General features: G+C 39.8%; 2 protein-coding genes across 2 annotated transcripts in view; one reads left to right on the top strand and one right to left on the bottom strand.

The window, feature by feature from the left end:
* Positions 1 to 136: 136 nt before the first annotated feature.
* On the bottom strand, positions 137 to 4460 carry rpl26 (ribosomal protein L26). Its single transcript, XM_058650015.1, has 4 exons — positions 4395 to 4460; positions 3585 to 3756; positions 3354 to 3494; positions 137 to 302 (listed from the first exon to the last, which is right to left on the bottom strand). The coding sequence occupies exons 2-4, from the start codon at positions 3750 to 3752 to the stop codon at positions 174 to 176; spliced, it is 438 nt and encodes a 145-aa protein (XP_058505998.1). The 5' UTR covers positions 3753 to 3756; positions 4395 to 4460; the 3' UTR covers positions 137 to 173.
* A 1084-nt stretch (positions 4461 to 5544) lies between these two features.
* Positions 5545 to 22031, top strand: part of ppp2r2ba (protein phosphatase 2, regulatory subunit B, beta a) — a 52059-nt gene continuing 35572 nt past the window's right edge. The window contains exon 1 of the mRNA XM_058650262.1: positions 5545 to 5903. Within this exon, the coding sequence (XP_058506245.1) occupies positions 5825 to 5903 (79 nt within the window). The 5' untranslated portion in view covers positions 5545 to 5824. The remainder of the gene's footprint in view (positions 5904 to 22031) is intronic.

Genomic DNA, 22031 nt, shown 5'->3' with positions numbered 1-22031 from the left:
ATGTATATGCTTGTGTTCTACACAGATCCTTAACTTCCATCTGACTTAACATAATAGTGATGTATATGCTTGTGTTCTACTCAGATCCTTAACTTCCATCTGTCTTAACAAAACAAAAACATGAGACAAAATGAGGCCCATTTACACAGTTTATTGATAGCAAAAGATCATTTTTAATCCTGCATCTTCTCAATGGTCTCCTCCTTGTATTTGCCCTTCTCCTTTCCATCAGCGCGAGACTTGGCCTTGCGCTCCAGGATCTTCTTGCGGTCCTTGTCCAGCTTTAGCCTGGTGATGACAACCTGTCCACAGAAAAATTGATCAGTAAACAGGTCACAAGATTTTCTCTTTGCAAAGCACAAAAAAATAAATCTGAAATCTTTGAGTGAATGATTAGCAAACCTACATGAACCATCCATGTAACATATACATGTATATAGGCTCTAACAGGCATTACACCATATCGACTACAATTATCAGTAATTGCTTGTGCTACTTCAGCCTTTAATATTCCAGTTATCGGACATCGGTAGAAATGTACTGTTCATCTCCCATTTGGGAGGGGTGATAATTATAATTTGCTCAAGTCATGCATGAAATGCTACATCCCATCTTCACAGTTAAAGCTTTCAACAGAAAAATTGACACGTAGTCAAAACTGTAAAAGCCTTATGGAAAACGTTAAATGTTAATGTTGCACAATACCAAACAACTGACAATCCAATTCCAACTCCCAAGTTGCTGTGCATGCTGTTTACCAGTATTGATTATACCAGAAAACTGAAATGGTAGGGAAAGCAACATTGCTTTGAGCCTTTTTTGCTTTACATCTCAAAAAATGCCAATAGTCGAGCCACACGCTCTCCTGTTAGAGTCAGCAGTGCAGTCCCTCTGCTCTGCTCCCTGACTGTGGGAAACAACCACCTTCAAATGAAAAAGTATTTGAGCATCTAAGAACACGCATCCTTTATCTTGTGGGCCATATTTTGACAAGAGTAATCGCCTGTAAACATGCAAAAAAGCACAATGTATCTGCATCCATGATGGAGTAAGCAGGTCACATAAAGCCAAGTTCACACACAATTTTGAGTCAGAATTGCTGTGAATCATTCACTGCACAACTTTTGCAGTCTATTTACAATACATGACTGACCAGTGAGGGCATCCAAACACTACATGATTTTTCACCAGGAGACACTGATGACAAACATACCTTACAACAACACAGATCGATATGCAAACCAGGCTTAACTGTTTCATGTTTACAGATGAGTGCTTTTACATTGAAAGGAGTACATGAGATTTGTGACATGCACAACAGATATAGATGTTGGTAATGTTAATTGTCTAATCTAAATGTCTATTTTTCTGTGAAATGCATGCAGCTCATGGAAAAAAGTAGTAGTCCAAAAATATTTGCATGTCTCACTTGTGGGAGACACGAACAGCACAGTGGAATAAGATTAGCGATTGTTGGCCATTACTCAAAGTCTAATGTTAAGTGTGTTTTGGTGTAATTGTGAATAAAAGGGACAAATTGAGGTCTGACAGTTTTGCTACAGTGAGCCAACAACATTGTCATTGGGCAATGGTTCAGAAATTTCAATATAAACATTTTGAACTGCTTTACTAAAAAAAGCACTGGTATAACAAGCAAAACTAACAATGGCTTTGTTCTATTCAGGTGTCCTGGTAATAGTAAAAGTAATAGTTGGTGAGCACTGTGAAAGGGTGGGGGGGAAAAAAGCAGCAGATTTCTCTTTTTGTGACTGAATATGTATGGGAAATAAGCTGCTACAAAACAAATACCTGACAGTAAAGAGCTCCTAAAATGTATAAAAGCATGTCCATAAAATACTATATATCACTGTCATAGCCAAAAGTGCTTCTTCATCATTTGTCTTTGTGACAATGTGAAATTAATTCATTTATTTGTATCATTCACTGTAAAGAAACCATTACAAGCCAAGTACCAACAAACATAAAAGGTAGTGAACAAGAATGCCCAAGCTTAGATAATTTAAAGTTATAAAAAGCCTACAAGTATAGAAACCCAGTTGACAGCTGATGGTACAACAGTTTCACTAGAGAAACACTACTACACGGATCACAATAAATGCACCGAACCATTAATTCAGTCATCTACCACTTTATCCTCCACATGAACATTATCAAACTAAATACAACCCAGCAAAATACACATACATGACTAACTACAGCCTAAAATCACCAGCGTTTTAACAAACATTTCGATATGATAGAATACTGGAACAATACCGTACTTGGCAGCAAATCTCTCACCTGTAAGCATACACTGTTACAGCAATTCATTGAGCATTTTTAACCTAATGCTGAACATGAAGCTGCACTGTAGTGCTGCTTACCTGCTCCAATCTTCACAAAGTGCTTACAATGTGATCCATTAAGATCACATGTCATTAACAAATACTGGATATCAGCATCTTATGTGTGAATGTTCTGGTGGCAGTCGTTCAATGGTTGTCTTTCAACAAGATGGTTGCAAGTTTGATACCCAGTTCTTCTAGTCTAACCAGGGACGTGTTCCTAGGCTCCCCAGGACTAGGCTAAGTCATTGGCTGTGCGGGCAGTGCTTTTTCAAAGAAAGACAAAGCGGTGCACATAGACGTGCTGTAAATATGTGTGAGTAGATGGTGTGAATAGCTTAATTGCACAACTGTAGTGTAAAGCCGCTTTAAGTGGTCACCAAGACTAGAAGTGCTACATAAATACAAGCTGTATAAATAAACAATGTTCCTACAACATTAAACTGATCTTTAGACAATAAATAACATTTTCAGGGTCGGGAAACACGACATTTAACCATTTTCATGCCATTTATGGAAAAACAGCTACTAGGGATGTCCCGATCCGATATCAGCCAAAAAAATGAGTATCAGATTATTAATCGGACGGCCTCTAAAATCTGCGATACAAGCAGTCCATTTCGCTACAGCACTTCTATCCAGCAGCGCCTGTTGTGATCATGTGGGCTCTGCGTGTTGGATGCATGTAGAGCCCACATGATCACAACAGTATGTGTGCTACTGCTATTTCAGTGGCTGCAATATTGGTATTGTATCAGAAGTGAAAAAGTTGTATCGGGACATCCCTACAACCAACTGCCTTTTTGCAAAAATAAGATGACAGATTAATTGACAATGACATTTGTTAGATGCAGTCCCACTTGGCTGCACAGTTTCTGTGTTAATCTTTATCACATCTCCTCAATCACCTGCCGATCACTCAGAAGAACAACAGTACAATCAGATTCACTTTTACACTTGTCCACAGTGAGGTAGACAAACATTTAATGACAGACATCTGCGTCTCACCTTGCTGGGGTGGATGCCGACATGGACTGTGGTTCCGTTGGCCTTTTCTCTCTGCACACGCTCGATGTAGATGACATACTTCTTCCTGTAGACCTGCACTACTTTGCCAATCTGCTGGCCTTTGTAGTGTCCACGGACCACCTGTTGATAACGCCACAAACATGTCAAGCAAGCCCAGCTTAACCTTTACAATCCGTTAAAAGCAACTTTCAGCAAACTTGAATACAATACCTGGACTTCGTCATCTTTGCGGATGGGCATGGACCTCACGTTGTACTTCTGACGGAGCTCCTTGGAGAGGGGAGAAGACATGATCTTCCTCCTGATGTGAGAAGGGGCATTGAAGTGCCTCTTGCGGTTCTTGCGGCGGGAGGATGTTACAAAAGGATTGAGCTTCATGGTGCTAAGAGGGAAAACAGGACATTCAAGATTTAAGAACTGCAGTTCTTTGAAGTTTTCCCCCGACGACTGACAACGTGACGCTGGCTAGCATAAACAAACCCAAATAAAAACCGAGTTAGAAGAAAATGCTCACGTGTAAATGTTACTATCAACATACTATTAACGATTTACGACTTCAAATCACGAGCTTTCAAACAACAGTGTGACATGATTTCAATGACGCTAGCTTCTCAACCGAATGCTAAGCTAGTGTACAAATGCTAAAGTGTTAGCACAATACAGAGGGACGGGCTGGAGTTTTACCACTACCAACATTCACCCAGGTTGCCAAAATTAACACTATTTACTAACAGTTAACACCACAGACGGTGAACGAAGCGAATAATTTACTGCTACCACCAAAACCGAGCAGCTCCGTAACCTGAAGCCGACATGCGGATACAGCCGCGACCGAGGGGGACTGAACAGTGAGGGATTTTATTTACTCATCTATCCTAAAATGGCTCCAATACTGGTCGCATTTCTTTTGTGACAAGTTATAAACTGTGTTTAGACTTTGACTTGGGATCATAGTGGCATTATAAAGAGGATGGATGGAGATACTTTAGTGAAATTGCCTGACAGGAAAGCATAACCTACCCTTAGCTCCTCTATGGCCGGCGGAAAAGAGGCTCGCAAACTACTTCCGCTGGCATTAGTTCACGCTGAAGTCTCGCGAGATATTAAGAGAGTAATTACAAACATGAAAAACCAGCGGTAACATCATGTTTAATTAATATTTCTCACACAGCTGCGTGTTTTTAACAGCTAAATTTGAGTTGTAACGTTTTCCCCTCGTTTTATTTACAATTGTTTTTAAATTATCCTACATTATACAGTCACAATACAAACATATTTTACAAACACGCTTTTTTAAAAATAAGTTTGCTATTGTTTGTTGTGTGCTGTGTTATTGCTAACGTTGCTGTTATTCTACATTTCGCCAAATCAACATCCTGTGCAGGTACAGCAAGTTATGTGTGTTGGCTTCACTGTATAAACCCACTGAATTGTAACTCCACGAATAACACAGTAGTAAATACTATAACAACTGTAAATACATACTAAACGTATATATAATAGGCGACTAAAACATTTTTCCGAGGACTAGTTTAATCGTTTGGCTACTAATCAGTTGTAATTGCTCTTTCCCCCCAAATAGACTAAAATAATTGGTTAAATTGCTTTTCTTACGCATTTCTATTTATTATATGCAGATTTTACTTTACTTTAAGCTCAGTCTTATTATGTTAATAATTTATCAATTCGTTTATTTGACCCTTTCAACGTTGTTTATTACTTGTATACATGTGTATATATATGTGTGTGTGTATATATAGATAGATAGATAGATAGATAGATGGATGGATAGATAGATAGATATGTTTATTTATGCATATGTATGTATATGTATATGTATATGTAAAGAGTATATATGTATATATATTTGTTAGTTCTTACGTGATTTTTTTTCATCCAATGCTTCTAATTCAGTGTATGCTCCCTTTTAACAAATTATTATGGACTGTATATTTTGCCCACTTTGTATTGATTTCTTCCAGATCCGTCTCTTGGTGTGTTTAATGTCTCTGGGCAGCACTTAAATTTATAAAGTGCTATATAAATAAAAGTGCCTTGTCTCGCTTCATACTTGGTGTAGATGGGGGGGTTGTGATTGGGACAGACCTCATATGTGACCTTATATCAGAGCGGACAGGATCGACACACACCGTGTTCTCACTCACGTGAACCACAGTGACACGAGTGGAGGCGCACTGACACCGTGCGCTGTTTGCTCCCCGGGCGGCGCGCAGTTCCACCACAGCCCGCTGCCTGACTCCTTCCCTGCCTTCCTTCCTGCGCTGCCTGAGAAAAAGTGATGCTGTCATAGCCTCCTGCACCGCGGACACACACAGAGCCTCTTCCCCCCCTCCCGCAGCTTCTTCTCTGGCTGGCTGTCGCGGCGGCAGTGCGGATGTGGAGCCCGCAACGCAACGCTTTTCACCCTTCTGCACGCACCGGAGAGGAAGATGAAATGTTTTTCCCGTTATCTCCCGTACCTCTTCCGCCCTCCGAGCACCATCCTGTCCTCCACTTGCCACACCGAAGGTAAGGGTGGGACGCCGAGAGGAGGCTGTCAGCGAGCTGCGAGTTGTTTACTTTGAGCGAGTGACATGAACGTCCAGGCTGTTTATCTGTCCGGCACATACATGTGTGCATGTGTGCAGAAGTTAGAGTGGACAGCTGAAGGGCCACACTTACTGACCACTGCATTTGTCACAGTGCATGAAGTTATATACACATATGGGACAGATGTAATGGATCCTGATGCAATTGTCCTGTAGAATCAAGTACATAGAGTGTTGAGTGTGCTTGTTTTGGAGACTACAGTGGCTGTCTCTGTTAAAGTAGAACTTATTTAGCTTTTAATGAAAGCTGTCAGCACACAGGCCTGCAGCATGCCTGCCAGGAGAGACCCTCTTGTTTGTTTGTGGAGTTGCATGACAAGCAGGGCTGGGTGATGTGGGCAAACATTTTATCTGGATAAAAGTAAATCAAGAAGGCCAATTCAGATCATAATTGCAATGCATGTCTGCTAATTAAAGTGCTGTTTTACCCATGTTTTTTTTCTCTTGGTCAAATGAAGAATACACTTAAAATGATGCTGATGCTGCTGCTGGGTTTGTTTAATTCACATGCTATTATATAGTTGAAGAGCAGTGCAGGGCTTTTATTTTCTGTTAAGGAAGTGACTTTGACATCGACCTTTTGTTATTTCATTTATTTCTTTCCATTTTTCAATCCCAACCTCCTCTGTTGTTTTGGGAACGAAACATGTCTCTCAGCTGTACTGTCTGATGACAAATTAACACATTTATCTCTGGAAATTATTACAAAACTGTAATTTTTGGGGGGTTAAGTGGCCCTTTAAAGCTCAAGTTTTTTTTCCTCAGAGAAAGTTGAATAAACCAGTTAATTGTGGTTTTAAAAACACTTAAATCGACAACATATTTCACAAATCTGAGCTAAAGCACCCAAAGCAATTACAACGTCCCAGTGTGTTTGTGAATAAATATTATATTGATATATAAACTGAACATTTGTTGAAGTAAATTACATTGTTATCTCTGCTGTTATTGAGTTATAACAACAACTACTTGCTGTTGTTTCTCTTAATTAATTTCTGCCCTCACGTTTATCCCTAAATGCATTTTAATAACTGTTTGTAATCAGACTGCAGTTCAGCCAAATGAGAGGAGGCTCCAAACTGTTCCCTCTCAACACACCAGACATTTATTTGCCTTGAGTCGTACAAAGTGAATATGTTGTTTTGGCTTAAATTGACCCCGGTAATGATAGCAGGAGAAAAGAGCTGTGCAATTCATCCTGCAGATTGTGCTGTCAGAGCGGCGCAGCCCACTGAGGGTCTGTGTGTTTGTATAACCAGCCATTTACTAGGTCATAATGTGGAGACTGAGCCTCTGCATTATTTAGCTTTGCATGGTCGCCCTCCTTCCCATGTGAGCTCTGCCCTCAGTCCTCAGCCCTGTGGCACAGGAAGTAAGAGACTCAGAGTATGTGTGTGGTGGTCACATGAACAGGGCCTTTCACAGGAGCTGCTGACCTATATACTGCTGTATATATACATTCAGTATGAGGAGACAGAGCAAAAAAGCATGAATCAACTCACCCTTGTGACCCATTTTATATCAATTACCCATTTAAATAATAATCACATTGCTCACAATGAAGGCTCCAAACACTTTCATTGCATTAATTGTCAAACACAGAGTGTAAATTATTAATTAAAAACAACATTAAGGGTTTATGTGTATTTAATCCGTGCAACCTAAAGGTTGTTACAGAATTAATCGGGGATTATTTTAAGCACTTCACATCAAAAAGTCATTATTTAAAATGTAATGTAAAAGGATGTGCAACCTTTAACATTTTAAATGGTTCCTGCAATCTCAACCCAAAACATTGTAGAGTTGCCAAAAGAGTTGCTAAAGTTTCTGGAACTCGGAGCTGCACTCTGCACATACACAACTGTCTCATGATCTGTTTTTGTTTCATAAACATTGAAGGTATTTCACAGTGGAAACTGAGAGTGAAACTGTGTCTGGTTGAGAGCAGCGGTGGAGAATTATCGCAATAAGAGGCTGAAACAAAAGATAACAGAAACAAAGTTTGTGGGCTGCAAATGAGAAGTGAATACTGGCTTTACCTTTGTTATCAGTGAACCAGTTCTTCAGTTTCCTTCATTTCTGATTACATGTCAAATTATGGTCATTTTATGGCATAATAAAATAAAATACATTCCTTTCATACAGCGCCAATTCAAATTCCTTGTGGATCTATGCACCTCACATCTGACCATGGAGAATGATTTATTAGGTGAAAAGTTAGACTTTCTCAATTTGTTTTCAGCCAGTTGGACTCCTGCAAATTGAAACATGTTCCAGGGACCTACTCCTTGATGATACATTGTTTGTTTAAAAAGTTAATCTATGAACTCTGTCAGATTACAACATGAATGTTCCTTTTTACTTTTCCTTCTATTTCATTCATTTTCAAGGACCATATGTGAAGCTCTGATTTAAATAAAAGCACAACACTCATTATAACTCGATAGTATTTTTACTTTAACCACCTGTTATGCTATGTTATGTTATGTTTCAAATGTAATATTAACTTAACATTGAAATCATGTGAGCAGTCGTGTCTCTACCTCTGTTTTCGCAAACATGCAAATCATAAACCACAAACCGTGAGTTGAGTGTCTATATGTGACAAGGTGAGGTCAACAAACACAAGCCTACTCTCTACTCTCACACACTCTCATCTCCCCCCCCCGCCTGAGACACGGGGAGTGGTGGATAATAGAGGAAATGATAGATCAGTAAACATAGAGATGCAGAGCCCAGTCACAGTAATGCGATACATGATCCTGGTTGTGCTTTCTAAATGTGTGTGTGTGTGTGTGGGAAATATGAAACAGTTTTACGCAGCAAGTGAGAGATGTCGAGTCTCATGTGCTGGAGGCCAGCGGCTGTGATGGTGCAGCAGACGACCTTGAGAATATGATGTGTAAAAGTGACACACGGCGACATCTCTGGGCGATAGCTACAAAAATATTCATGAAAAAAAAAAAAACAAAACATGTGGTAAAGGAGAGTTGAAATGCATGTGTATGAAAGTGTGTTTGTGTCACATGGAAGCCTATAAGTGGTTGTTGACGCATGTGTTTGCACTTCCTGTCATGACCTGCTGGTCTGGAGGAGGCTGCCCTGCTTCTGTCCTCCCACTGTTCACGTCAGCTCCAGCTGAGCAGAGTTCACCCAAGGGAAGAGGAGTGAGCAGTTACAATGTTAGTGGGAAATACATCATATAAGCTCTGTTCTGGACCATAGTGTGAGTGTGTGCGTGAGTGTGTGTCTTCTCTTTGTGTATCTGGGCCATTGTGCACAGCAGTGTGCCACTATCAGTCAGGTTCACCTGGGTCCAGACACAGACCTCCTGTGTCCGTTCACTGTGTTTGTGTGCCACTGCAGGACTCCCGGTGTCTGTCATACACACATATTGTTTTTGTTCTTTTGGCCCTCAATGTTCCCGCTCACCCCCCTGGTTTCACATCAGCCTGTCACTTCTGGTGTGATGGATTAAGTCTCAAAGGTTTCTGATCGGTGTGAGCTTTCGTGGTCGTCTCCCCGTGGCTGTCTTTTGTTTGAATCAGGGTTGGAAAAAATATGAGTGTCCCCAAATAACACCATCTCATTCTACGATGTCCTCCTCATCTTCCTGCAGGTTTGGTTTGAGTGGAAGCAGTGAATGTTTATGATCAGACCCGCGCCAACAACTTCTGTGAGATTTTTGTGGATGTGTTTTATTTATAAGAAGAGCATTGAGTGTCTTATGACAGTGGCTGGGGTGTGTGAGTGGACGCTTGGTGGGTGAGGAACCTGGCCTGTGCTGCTGCTGTGTCCGGGTTATCGTACATTCCACAGTGTTGCAGTTTCCCTTCCAGACACCCACTTCAACGCTGCAGGACACACGTCTCGTAGTTGTCCCGTCCTTGCATACCACTGGGGACAAACACCCTGCAATCCACACACTGAAAAAAGCATCTGCCCTTGTGTACATGTGACTGTTGAGTCTAGTTTAGTCAGCCTTTCTGTGCAGAAGGTGGAGCGATGGAGCAGCAAAGGGATTATAAAATAATATCACAGAGAAAAGGTAAAGATTGATAGTTTTCCAGTTTAAATGTGGGAAGGAAGTAGCAGTTAACCACCACCACCTTTGGCTAAATTAGCCTTCTTCTTTGATTTATAACAGCAGTGCACATTTCCTTAGGAGTTAATGTTTTCACTCTTTTAGTTTCAGGTCTTTTTCAAAAGCACAAGATATCAAGTTTGTAAATTATGTTCCAATTCAGAGGAAAATGGACGATAAACCACGACACAGGACACATCGGCATGTAGACTAGCGGAGAACACTCAGGTGAGTGCTCTCTGCTAGTCTACATGCCGATGTGTCCTTGGGTAAGACACTTAACCCCACGTTGCTCCTGACGGATGTGCTGGCAGCGTATGAATGGGTATGAAAGATGAGTGATAGAAAATGTGCTGCACACAGATGTGCTGTATGAAAGTGTGTGTGAATGGGTGTGAACGGGTAAAATGGGCAAAACTGTAGTGTAAAGAGGCTTTGAGTGGTCATCAAGACTAGAAAAGAGCTCTATAAATACAGACCATTTTACCATTACACCTGAGTGACTGACAGCTTGTTTGCAGGTGACATCAGTACATTTCTCATATATGTATCATATCATCAAATTATTGCCAATACACAGTCCTAATCTGCACTTGTTTTTCCTATAATCCCTGACCTTAAACACTCTTGGACAGGGAGCTTGAGTGATGGGACCTTGGCACATTTTGCTCCCTTGCGGTGAAGCTCCTCACTGACACACACATATTGCATCAGGCATTTGCAGAACATGGTCTGTAATACAGTGTGTACCCTCCTGAGGCTAACAGGGCAGCTAACAATAATATAGAGTGCACTGGGAAACATCATCATCATCATCATCATCGACAAACTTTATTATCCCATCAGGGGAAATTTGATTGCAGTCAGGCAAAGGACACATCATCACATCCGTAAAAGTACGTAACACAACACCTCACAAAACAGACGATATAATGGACTCTCAAGTTTGTGTCTTATTTTTGTTAGAAAATAGTGAGAACGTGTGAGAACTGTGGAGTAGGGGCGGGCGATAATTAGTTGATGTTCTTTAAAAATGGGATTTTAATTGTTTAAGCCGTTTATTGTTGCTGACGTCATTATATCAACGGACACAATGTTTCAGGAAAACAACCTTAGCATTAGCAAGTACAAAATCAGACTTATAACTAAACTACAGTGAAGAAAGATTAAACTCTAAATAAATACTAAATTAAATACTCAATAATGTCAATTATCGACATTATAACATTCACAATGTTATCTCAAATCATTTGGGGGCCACTGAGCGTCTAATCTGGCCAGGCAAGGGCCAGTCAAGTGGAAAAAAACCAACTCATTTGATATGAGCTTAAAATTATATTCCATAATGATATCTCATTAATGATAATTGTGACAACATTTCACAGAATTACAAAATAAAATGGAACAGTATATATAGTTGTCACAATAGTAAACATATTTATAGTGCAAAACTAATCTGTAATTAAAAAAAACAAAAAAACATTGACATTGATATTGAGCTGTGGGCCACATGAAGAAGCTGATATACCTTGCCCACCTCTAAGACTAAAACTATATTTCCTCCAGTTTCCTGTTCAAGATTCTTTTTTTAACTGTGTCTAAAATATGGCTCACATTATGGTAACATGAAAATATGACACTGATACTTTATTTAAAATTTGAAAAGGTGAAGAAATTATCTAAAGAAGAACAAGAAGAAGAGCAGACCACAGATGATAGAGACAGAGAGCAGGACTGTGTACAGTATATGTCGTTAAACTGTGAGCAAAATGGTCGAAATGCTGCTTGTTGAACAAGTGGTTTGATAGTGTAGCATTAATATTCTGTGTAAACCCTAACAAACAATGCTCACCCGACCCATGTGTATTAGGTTCTGGTCCTAATGAGGCAGAACCTAATTTCTGAGGAACTGAGGAAGATTAAGGCTTAGGCATTAACTGATCAGGGTTAAGGTTAGGGATAAGGATATTCAAATGAATGGAAGGTAATGCAGTGTCCTAAGAAGAATAGCTACTCAAACCTGTCCCAGTGCTTCAGGACACAGAATGTTGCTGAATTTTACATGATTTGAAACCTAATTTTAAACATTTGGTAATTTTTTTTAGCAATAGTTTTTGATTATTAACACAATTCCCTGTGGGGTGAAAAACTCAGATGAGACATGGCCTTGCATACACTTTGAATAATGACTACCAAGCCAGAGCAAAAACCAGGTGAATGTGAAAATGCTGATTAGCTGAATGTTACAAAATACAAAACAATCTAAAGGTGTAAATCCATAAAAAAGCACAGGCAAACTACAAGCTAAAGTGCAGAGACCACATGTGCAAATTCAGGATCTAACTGCTGTGCAGACAAAAGAGACTTGTTTATATATTATTGTCCTCTAAGCATGAACTCTGTATCTATGGCCTGAAGGTCAGAGGTGGAACTCCCTCTGCCGTGGGGGATCGGGCCAATTCGATAAAGCCTGGACCGTCCTCAGGAACTGCCCAGATTAGAGGTCAGAGGGCTGCAGCTTACTGACTCCAATCATTTTACTGGCCACTTTAACAAGCTGCCCAATCCTATTGGTCAGATTTAAGTTAGAACACCATGACACCACACAGAAGGACAGAAACACACACAAGTAAGAGTGGAACAGAGTCAGAATAATGCATTTTTGCTCTTGAAAAGTACAGACATCTGTGAGAGATTGCATCTATGTCTGCTTGTAAGTTAATCTTACTTCATCTCCATGATGCAATGAACCAAGAGGAGAAACTGCTGGGAAATCAAATATTTACATTTCCGACATTACACACCAGTTATGCTAAAAATAATATTATTTGGTTTGCATTTCTCTCCCTTTTGCTCCACATTGACTTAGTTATGGAAGCAGAATTCACCTGGAGGAAAATCACAAGTGTTTGGGTGCTTTGGGTCTGTGCAGTAATCACCCTTATACTGAGATGAAATGAAGGGAATCAAAGCAAAATGCTGATGTTATGCTTTGGAAAAAGGTGAACAGTAACATTTCATTAAAAATGTAAAATGTTAAAATGTATCATTTCTGCCACTAGGGGGTCTCTCAATCAAAAAAACAAACAACCTATTCGATGACAGGGGAGCAGCATTGGATTATGGGAATCGTTGTCTTGTTAAGTGACAAATAAACACAACACAATGCCACACTGACTAACCTTAAATATCGGACATTTCCTTCCATACTTTGGTCTTTTATTGTCTTTTATTTATTTATTTGCCTCCGTAGTTACAGCAGAAATGATAAAGCAGATGACGTTGTTTAAAGGAGACACACATGTTAAATGTTAAATAGAAATATTGTATTTCTATGAATGCATTGGAAACAATTTGGCTAATTTAAGTAAACTCACTCACTCATCTTCTCCTTCTAGCCAATCTCAGCTGACATGGCGAATGGTGGGGTTCACCCTGGACAGGTCACCAGTCCATCACAGGGCCACATAGAGACAAAACAACCATCCACTCTCACACTCACACATATATTTAGAGTGTCCAATTTGCCTAACCCCCAAATCTGCATGTTTTTGGACTGTGGGAGGAAACCGGAGAAAACCCATGCACACACGGGGAGAACATGCATTTAAGTAAACTACTCAACAAAATATGTAACATTAGTCTTCTTGTTTTTGTAAATTTTAATGTGAAATGTTACGTATTATATCTTTAAGTGTAATTTGGATGTAATCGGGTGGATGTGGATTGAACTGTTCCGTGTCTCAAAAACAAAAACATCGTAACATATCAGTGTCTTTCTCACACCACACGCATCCACATTAGCAGAAACACGTCCTGCTAGGTCTCCTCAGTAAGTCTACCTGAAAACAGTGAAAGGAGAGAGCAGGTGCAGTATCACTGAGACCCCCTTCGCACCCACAGCCCCGACAACAGGCAGTGTATCATTACAGCAAACACAGAGACAGAAAAAACATTCTTTCTTTCTTCTATTTATCTCTGACTCACACCGTGTAGAACCAGTTGAAATGTTTCACCTCTGACCTGTAACTTAATGGTGAGCCAGAGTGTTTTGAAGCCCCTGTGGTTACACTGCATTGACTAAACCTCTGATGGGAGCTATAGAGCCAGACAAAGAGGCTCCTTATCGAGCTGCACTGCTGGGCCTTTGCTCGAGCTGGCAGACTGCAGCACACAAACACAGCTACTATTGGATCTGAGGTGTATATATATATAGAACATCAGGATGTCTCTTGCAGGCTCCCTCTCCACCCGTCTGTCTCTGCAGTTGTATAAAACTGCCTGATATGTTGCGAGACACGTGACTGTATATTTATTCATAATTCCTGCAAATTTGGTCCCTGTACTAAAAAGCTTTTAAAACTATGGAGAGAAAAAAATACAATACATTTTCTTCACTGTTAGATATTTGACAATAAAGAATTAGAATCTCAGTTTCTCTTTTGAAGCCTCTAGAATTGCAAAATTCACATCATGTTCTATTGGAGAAGAGCTGAAACTAGTGATCGAGACCATTAACTTCTCAGAAAATAGTTGTCTGACCTTATAAATCTTATAAAAGTGAGAAGCTGATTTTTTCCAGAGTTGCCCCCTGGTGGCTCTTCACTATATTTTACTTCTGCATTAGTGAGCTGAATACGACAGTATGTTTATTCATTTTTTATATTTGGTCTATGAATTGTTCTAAGATTGAAATTATGTATCGTGTATAAAACTTAAAATGGTTAGGCCCACTTCCATGATATGACACCAGAAATTCCTCTTGTGCTATACAATTTTATCACATTCCATTTGAGAAGTCAGGTTTTTCTGTAGCTGCTACAAATAAGTGAAAGATCCTGCCTGATGCTCTTTTAGCATTTTTAAAACCAACTTAAAAAGTCTCAGCTCTGCACTCAGTGATTCTGACACCTGTTGGTGTTAATGTGCTTTATTTGCTGTGCACTGTGTGTTGTTTTGACCACAGATATGAAGCTATAATCTGATACAGTGCACCAAATGGTAACATGTTTCAAAGAAAGATAAATAAGTGAATCAAATAAATGAATTAAACCCTGACACAAGGTCCTTTTCAGCCATTAAAATAATGTTATTGAGTAATGAAACAAATAATAACTGAAACATTTTATTTCAATGTTATGCAACCGACTTATTTTCGTGAGAGGCAATTTGGGTTGAGTGGTCTCCTGGTGTAATTAAAACAAAGTTTTACAGGCACAACAAACCTTCATTTTAATGTTTTTTTTAATGTATTCTTTTGTTTTACCACAGGTGAATCCTCGTCTTTTTATTCTGTGTTTTTAATAATCTGGGAATTATGTGTCCTTTGTTGGCTGTTTGCTGTTCTGCAGCTTTTGCAGCACTTTTGCCCTCAAAAAATGGGAACAATAAAGTTGATTTGATTTGATTTGAAATGTCAGCACACACTGTTTGCATCTCAGCCTGTATAAGGTGCAGGGTGGTGTTAGTGAGGCAAGAAGAATATACAAGCTTACGGGAAACTTTCATGATGTCATGCATCAGTGAAATATTGAGCTGTTAAGAAGAACAAATAGTGTTGCAGCAGAGGTTAACATTTTGAGTAATGCCACATAATAACCTAATCACATGTATCCTAGGGGTTAAGGCAGTCAAAGTTTCCATCCAGCAGTATTTATTAGAATATGTGTGTAAACACAAGCATATCATGTGCCAATAATAACACAGTTTACCTGCAAGGGGTACTTACAGCCAAATTGTTTTGTTTTGGTTTGATTTTGGAGCAACAACAAGGAATTATTTATACTTAGAAGCAGACAAGTTGAAATAGCTTGCAAGACACATTTTCAGTGTGAGTGGTAGTTTTTGTACTAAATACTAAATGAGTAATCTATAAGAAAAGGAAAATAAACCATAATATGCACTTGGCAAAAATGGCAGCATATTGTGAGCGTATGAGATGTTACTGAATCGATGTGGTAGCAGATGCTGTGCTTGTAGTATTGAGACGTGAGGTGCAGTGTTGATTAAAGCCAGTGGGTGGCAGCAGACGCAGTTAACGCAATACAGTGCATAACGGAAAACATCACTTGTCCTTGCTGGTCAACATTAATCAAGCAGTGTTATTGGCTAAAAAGAGACTTGTTGCCTCCACCTTCATGTTCTGTACTCAAGATGGAGATGTTATTTGTAAGAATGCTCCTTCGCATAGTCTGTCCACGCTCGACTCTGGTTGTCATGGTGCACTAAAGGTTCATTACGAACTTTAAAGCCTGTACTCACTATTGCCTTTTACATAGCTGTGTTGGTTGGTCTGATTTGTCCTGGCACAGACTTAAACATGAGTTTTTATTGGTCAAAAAGCAAGTACAGGATTTGTTTTTATTGTCAGTTCCATTAGTCAGAACTGAACGTGGAAATATTGCTTATAAGTGACTGGAGTCATCGCAGCAAAATGACTTAAAACTGAAGGAGGTGGTCTCACTGAATATTTTTTTAAAGGGCTACTGAATGACTTGTTGGCACAAACTTCTGGCTGTAGATGATTTTAACTGATTTTAATTGGCTTTAGTGTCACTAAGCCTACATTTGTTGAACACTTGTACTTTAATCTGTTTACTGTCTATTTATTTCTTAAATGTGTGATGATTACAGTGCTGTTATGGTGTTGTTCATGTGTGTAATTTGTAAATTGTGCTGTTGCCTGTCTTGGACAGGAGACTCTTGTAAAATATATTCTTAGTCTTATCCTGGTTAAATAAAGGTTTATTCATTATAATAATAGTACATTCTGTGTAGGATAGAGTAATTTAAAAAAAATAAAAATAACTGTCTATCTCAACATCTATTGTATTGGGTGGGGGAATGCGTTTGACATTATCTAATAGAAACGCCCAAAAAACCATACTGCAATGTCCCAAACAGAATCCTTCCACTCTAAGGAAACACAGCTATACACATATGATGAACACACATATACTTGACCAAGAGGCTCCACAAGGTCACAGTGTGCAACCACAAGCAAGAGTGGACAGACAGTTTTACAAGTACTGAGTCATTGCTGGGGTTTTATCTCAGCTGCCTGCAGAAACCCAGCCATACCCACAAAAACAATGGCTGTGTTCCAGATCTTTCTTTAGGTTTCCTTTTATAGTTTCCCAGCATAGGATTTCAACAACCCTCTGAAAATAGCCAATCTGTTTGTTGCAGAGTCATCACAGTCCTGTTTGTACACAAAAACCTGAGTAACACAGTCGATATGGAGCAGCGATCAAAACCAGGACTTCGTCTGAAGCGGAGATGACAACAGGAAGCTGTTTACAAGGCATTTGTTGTGTTTTCTGTCTGTCAGCACCACGGACAGAGACGAGTAGTGCATGTCTTTATGCATATGTGTGTGTGTGTGTGTGTGTGAGACAGAGACAGAGACACTTCATCACTCCTGCAGTACTGAAGGGTTTTACTGTTCTGTCTGAATGGTCTGCTACACATGAGACATGGCACTGGATAAATAATGTAGCCTAATGCTACTGTATGAGGCAGCAGACAGCAGCAGTACATGAAGTACCAGCCTGTCTCTCCTTCCTGTCTCCTCCTCATCACTCGCTCTGCCGTGCAACACAACCTCCACACACGTATAAAACACTGTCATTTTCTGATAAATGACGAGTCAGGGGTGGGAATCACATGGTACCTCAAGATATGATACGATACATGGTCCACAATACCATAATATCATGACACAACAACAAGAAGCTGAAAGTGCAGGATTTCTCTATTTATTTATTTAAAAACATAGAGAACAAAGTCCATACAGTCTATGTATTGAACATAGACAAGGACCTACAACTTAATACAAACAAGCTCACAGGCAAATTCAGACACACACAGGCACACATAAAGAACCCACAGGGTGTACTCCTCACAACCAAGGAAGACCAGATGAAGAGATGGAACGAACACTTCAGAGATCTGCTCAACAGGCAGATATCCTAGCAGCCCCAAACCCGCCGGAGATAAACTGCAACCCCCCCCCCCCCACCAAAATGGAAATCAAGAAAGCCATTAAGGCCTTGAAAGGAGGAAAAGGGACCAGACGGGATCCCAGCAGAGGTCGACATTGAAACCTCCACCAACACGCTTCACCACCTCATGAAATCCATCTGGGAGGAAGAAAATGTCCCATCTGACTGCAGGATAGACACATTGTCCCAAATTCCAAAGAAAGGAGACCTCCGGGAGTGTAAAAACTACAGAGGAATAATGCTCCTGTCAACACCTGGGAAGGTGCTCAACCATATACTGCTGGAAAGACTCCAGAAGGGAGTCGATGAGAAACTGAGGGAAAACCAGGAAAAAAAAAATCATAAACATCATCAGGAACACATACCAAGGGACGAGATGTCAAGTCCTCATCGAAGGAAGCATTTCGGAGTCGTTTGAGGTCCTGACTGGTGTGAGGCAAGGATGCCTGCTCTCCCCCTTTCTTTTCCTCCTTTGCATTTGCATAGACTGGGTGATGAATGAAACCACCAACAATAGACAAACCAGCATACAGTGGAGTCTGACTAAGCAGCTAGAAGATCTAGATTTTGCTGATGACCTAGCACTGCTGGCACACACACACCAGCAGATGCAGGAAAAGTCTGTAAAACTGGTGGAAACTGCTGCCCTGCTCGGACTCAAAATAAACACATCAGAAACAAAGGCCATGCGCATCAACAGCAAGAACAACACAGGCATCATCATGGATCAAAGCCCACTAGAGGATATAAACAGCTTCACTTACCTCGGTAGCATCATTTCTGTTGAAAGTGGTACGGAAGATGATGTCCAAGCAAGGATCGGAAAGGCAAGGACAACATTAAGCATGCTAAACAACATCTGGAAGGCAAAAAAATCTGTCACTTCAAGACCAAATTACAAATCTTCAACTCAAAGGTAAAGACCGTTCTACTCTATGGTTCAGAAACCTGGAAAATCTCTACCCCCATACTCAATAAACTACAGACCTTCATGAACCAGTGCCTCAGATGACCATCTCTAACGCCAACCTGTGGGAACTCACCAAACAAGACACACTATCGAAACTCAAATCCGGAGGAGGAAATGGAAGTGGATAGGCCACACACTCAGTCAATCACTAAGCAGGCACTGACGTGGAACCCACAGGGCAAGAGGAACCGAGGAAGACCGAGAACCACCTGGAGAAGAAGCACAGAACAGGAGATGAAGGACGAAGGGCTGTCGTGGCAACATCTGGAGCGAAGGGCCCAAGACCGGAGAGGATGGAAGAGCTTTGTCGATGGCCTATGTTCCTCTAGGAACTTAAAGGCCTAAGAAATAGAAGATTGAACATGGATGGAGCATCTCTTAACACCATTACCCCGCTGTAAACTCCCTCTCCTTCGGCCAGGTAATCTCGCCCAAGTTTCATTTGAGCAGCACCCCCGCAAGGAGACATGAAGTAGCGACACCTGGCGAGTCAAACTGGCAGGGACTGTTTACTTTAGAGCTCCATAATTTGATAATTAAAATATTGATAATTGCCCTTACGTATTGATTCTCGTATTGCATGAGGACAGACGACGATATATCACTAAATCTTTATTTTGACTCAGCCCTACTCTCCATCTGCTACAGTCTTTTTATGTTTCTATGTATCTTCCAGACTTCTGATGATTTTTAAGATAAACAGCATCTATATGAAACAAACTCTTAGTGATTCAAACAGCAGGAAACACAGTATCAGTATTCTCATCAACTATCAAACCAGTATAACATGTCCATATGAACAGTTACGCAGGTGTATTGTGTTTGGGTTTTATTTACTGTGAAACTACTATTATAATGTTTTTATATAGTGTGAGATTTAGTGACATCTTATGGTGAAACAAGAGAGTGTAACAAATGGACTTCTCCACTCACCCCTAGAGAATTACCGTCATTCCTCTTTATTTGCATAGAACGTTTCTGCTTCAAAAAGCAAAATGCACACTGTGGCTGGCTTGTCCTTAGAAACATGGCGGCACAAGATGCCGCAAAGTAAAGCCCATGCTCACGTGCAGATATGGCTAGATAAGTCTATATGTTTATTCTTAATATTGAATTTTTGACAATATACTCTCCTAAATGTTATATACTGGACCTTTAATTACAATTCTTGAAGTGAATCTGTAGCTTATATAACACCATATGTCTGTTTGTTTATAATTTCTGCTCTGTTCTAAAGGCACACAGCATTTTTATCGAGGACTTAGTTCAATAACAATCATTTTCAGTTCTATAAACATCTAAATCCTTGATACTGTATTGTAAGTTCTTAAATATAAATAATTGCATATACTCATGAACATCTACTCAGTAAATACACCTGATTTACAAGGTCTGTGCATTATTATTAGTATTCATGGCATGTTTAAAAAATGTTGACGAAAGCAAAGGAAAAAAAAAACATGGATCTGACCTTTTTTATGCATCTGCAAAATAATTTAAGACTTTTTTATTGGCCGAGACTCAACCAGGTTTGGAGAAATCTGTTTCATAATTTTTGAGTTATTCTGTCAACAATCAAATGAAAGAACAAACACAAGTGAAACCACCTTGACAGAGGTGACACGGTGTAGGTGGCTTTCATGCTGAAGCGCTCGAGGCTCTGCTGTAAATAAACATGGCCTCATAGAACTCAGAGCCTGTTTGTGTTCTCGTCTCAGGTTGCAGGTTGTTTTATTTCTTCAAATGATTTCAGCTACAAATATTTAACCCGATTTAGACTCTCTTCTGGTTGTTAATGATCTTGTTTCGGCAAAGTTGTTCACCGGCTTTGTTTTGCCACTGAAACCGTATTTTGAAAATCAATGCTGACACGGTTTTATACATATTTTAGATTCACTCCTGCCTGTGCTCCAGTGGGATCACACGCAGACGTGACAGAATGAGACTGAGGCGGATCAGAGATTAGAATTTTCATTGGGTCACAATTCCAACTTGATGCCAGTCATGGTACCAATGCTTTTATGTGGATCCCGTGGAGAAGCAGTCTGCATTTTGACAGGTTAGAGAGCCAAATACACCAGTGTGGACGAATCCAATTCACCATTTCATAGTTTGTCAATGATAATAAACCTGAAAAGATGAACATTACATGGTGGAAGTTTGGGTTTTCAATGGATGGACAACATGGCTGACAAAAGCCACTGCTGTGCTTGTTTTTACATAAACATTTTCTCAAAACTGTGCCAGTTATTGACACCATACTTGTGTACATTTAGTGGAAATGCATAAATCTCCCAAAGGTTGTTTAATTCAATTCTCATTGACGGAGAGAAAAACGATGTGTCTGAAACATTTTCAGTTTTGATAATCATAATTTAAGATGAGCCTTTCAAGATTCAAGATTCTTTATTGATCTCTCTCTCTGTCTCTCTCTCTTTCTGAATCTGCAAGTAGCCTACATTTGCAGACATTCCAATCTTATACTTAAGATTTATAGTATGTGTTTTAAATATCATGCATTGAATCAAGATGTGATTCATTAACCAAACATGTCTCTTGCAAAAGTCTGGTTTACGTGTTCAAAATACCATGAGAAATCACTGTTAAATTCACAATTTATTATGTGAATAGTGTTGTGATATGTTGATCATGCTTAAAAAGTTAGACCCCATGTGAAAAAGTGTGAGGAAGACTTATTATTAGTCTTATTACTATTGTTCAGGAAAATCTCATCAAATTGCACAAAAATGTGGCGTGATGAAAATGTTCACATTTTAAAGTGGGCATGGTAAAATGGCCAAATCTGATATACACATTATAGTAAGTCATGTCCAGACTTTTTTTTATCTAGCAGCCATAAGAGTTCCACCCTTAACGCATAGACATGTCATTAATGGGTGACAGTTATTGCGCCACCTACTGACAGCAGGAAGTGAGCCTCATGTGACAAACATCATTTGACTTACATGAAATTTAAGCTCGATATACTCC

The sequence above is a fragment of the Solea solea genome, chromosome 14 (genome assembly GCF_958295425.1).
Source record: "Solea solea chromosome 14, fSolSol10.1, whole genome shotgun sequence".
Lineage (NCBI taxonomy): Eukaryota > Metazoa > Chordata > Actinopteri > Pleuronectiformes > Soleidae > Solea > Solea solea.
The sequence above is the reverse complement of the archived record's forward strand: the minus strand, read 5'-3'. Positions and strand labels throughout refer to the sequence as shown.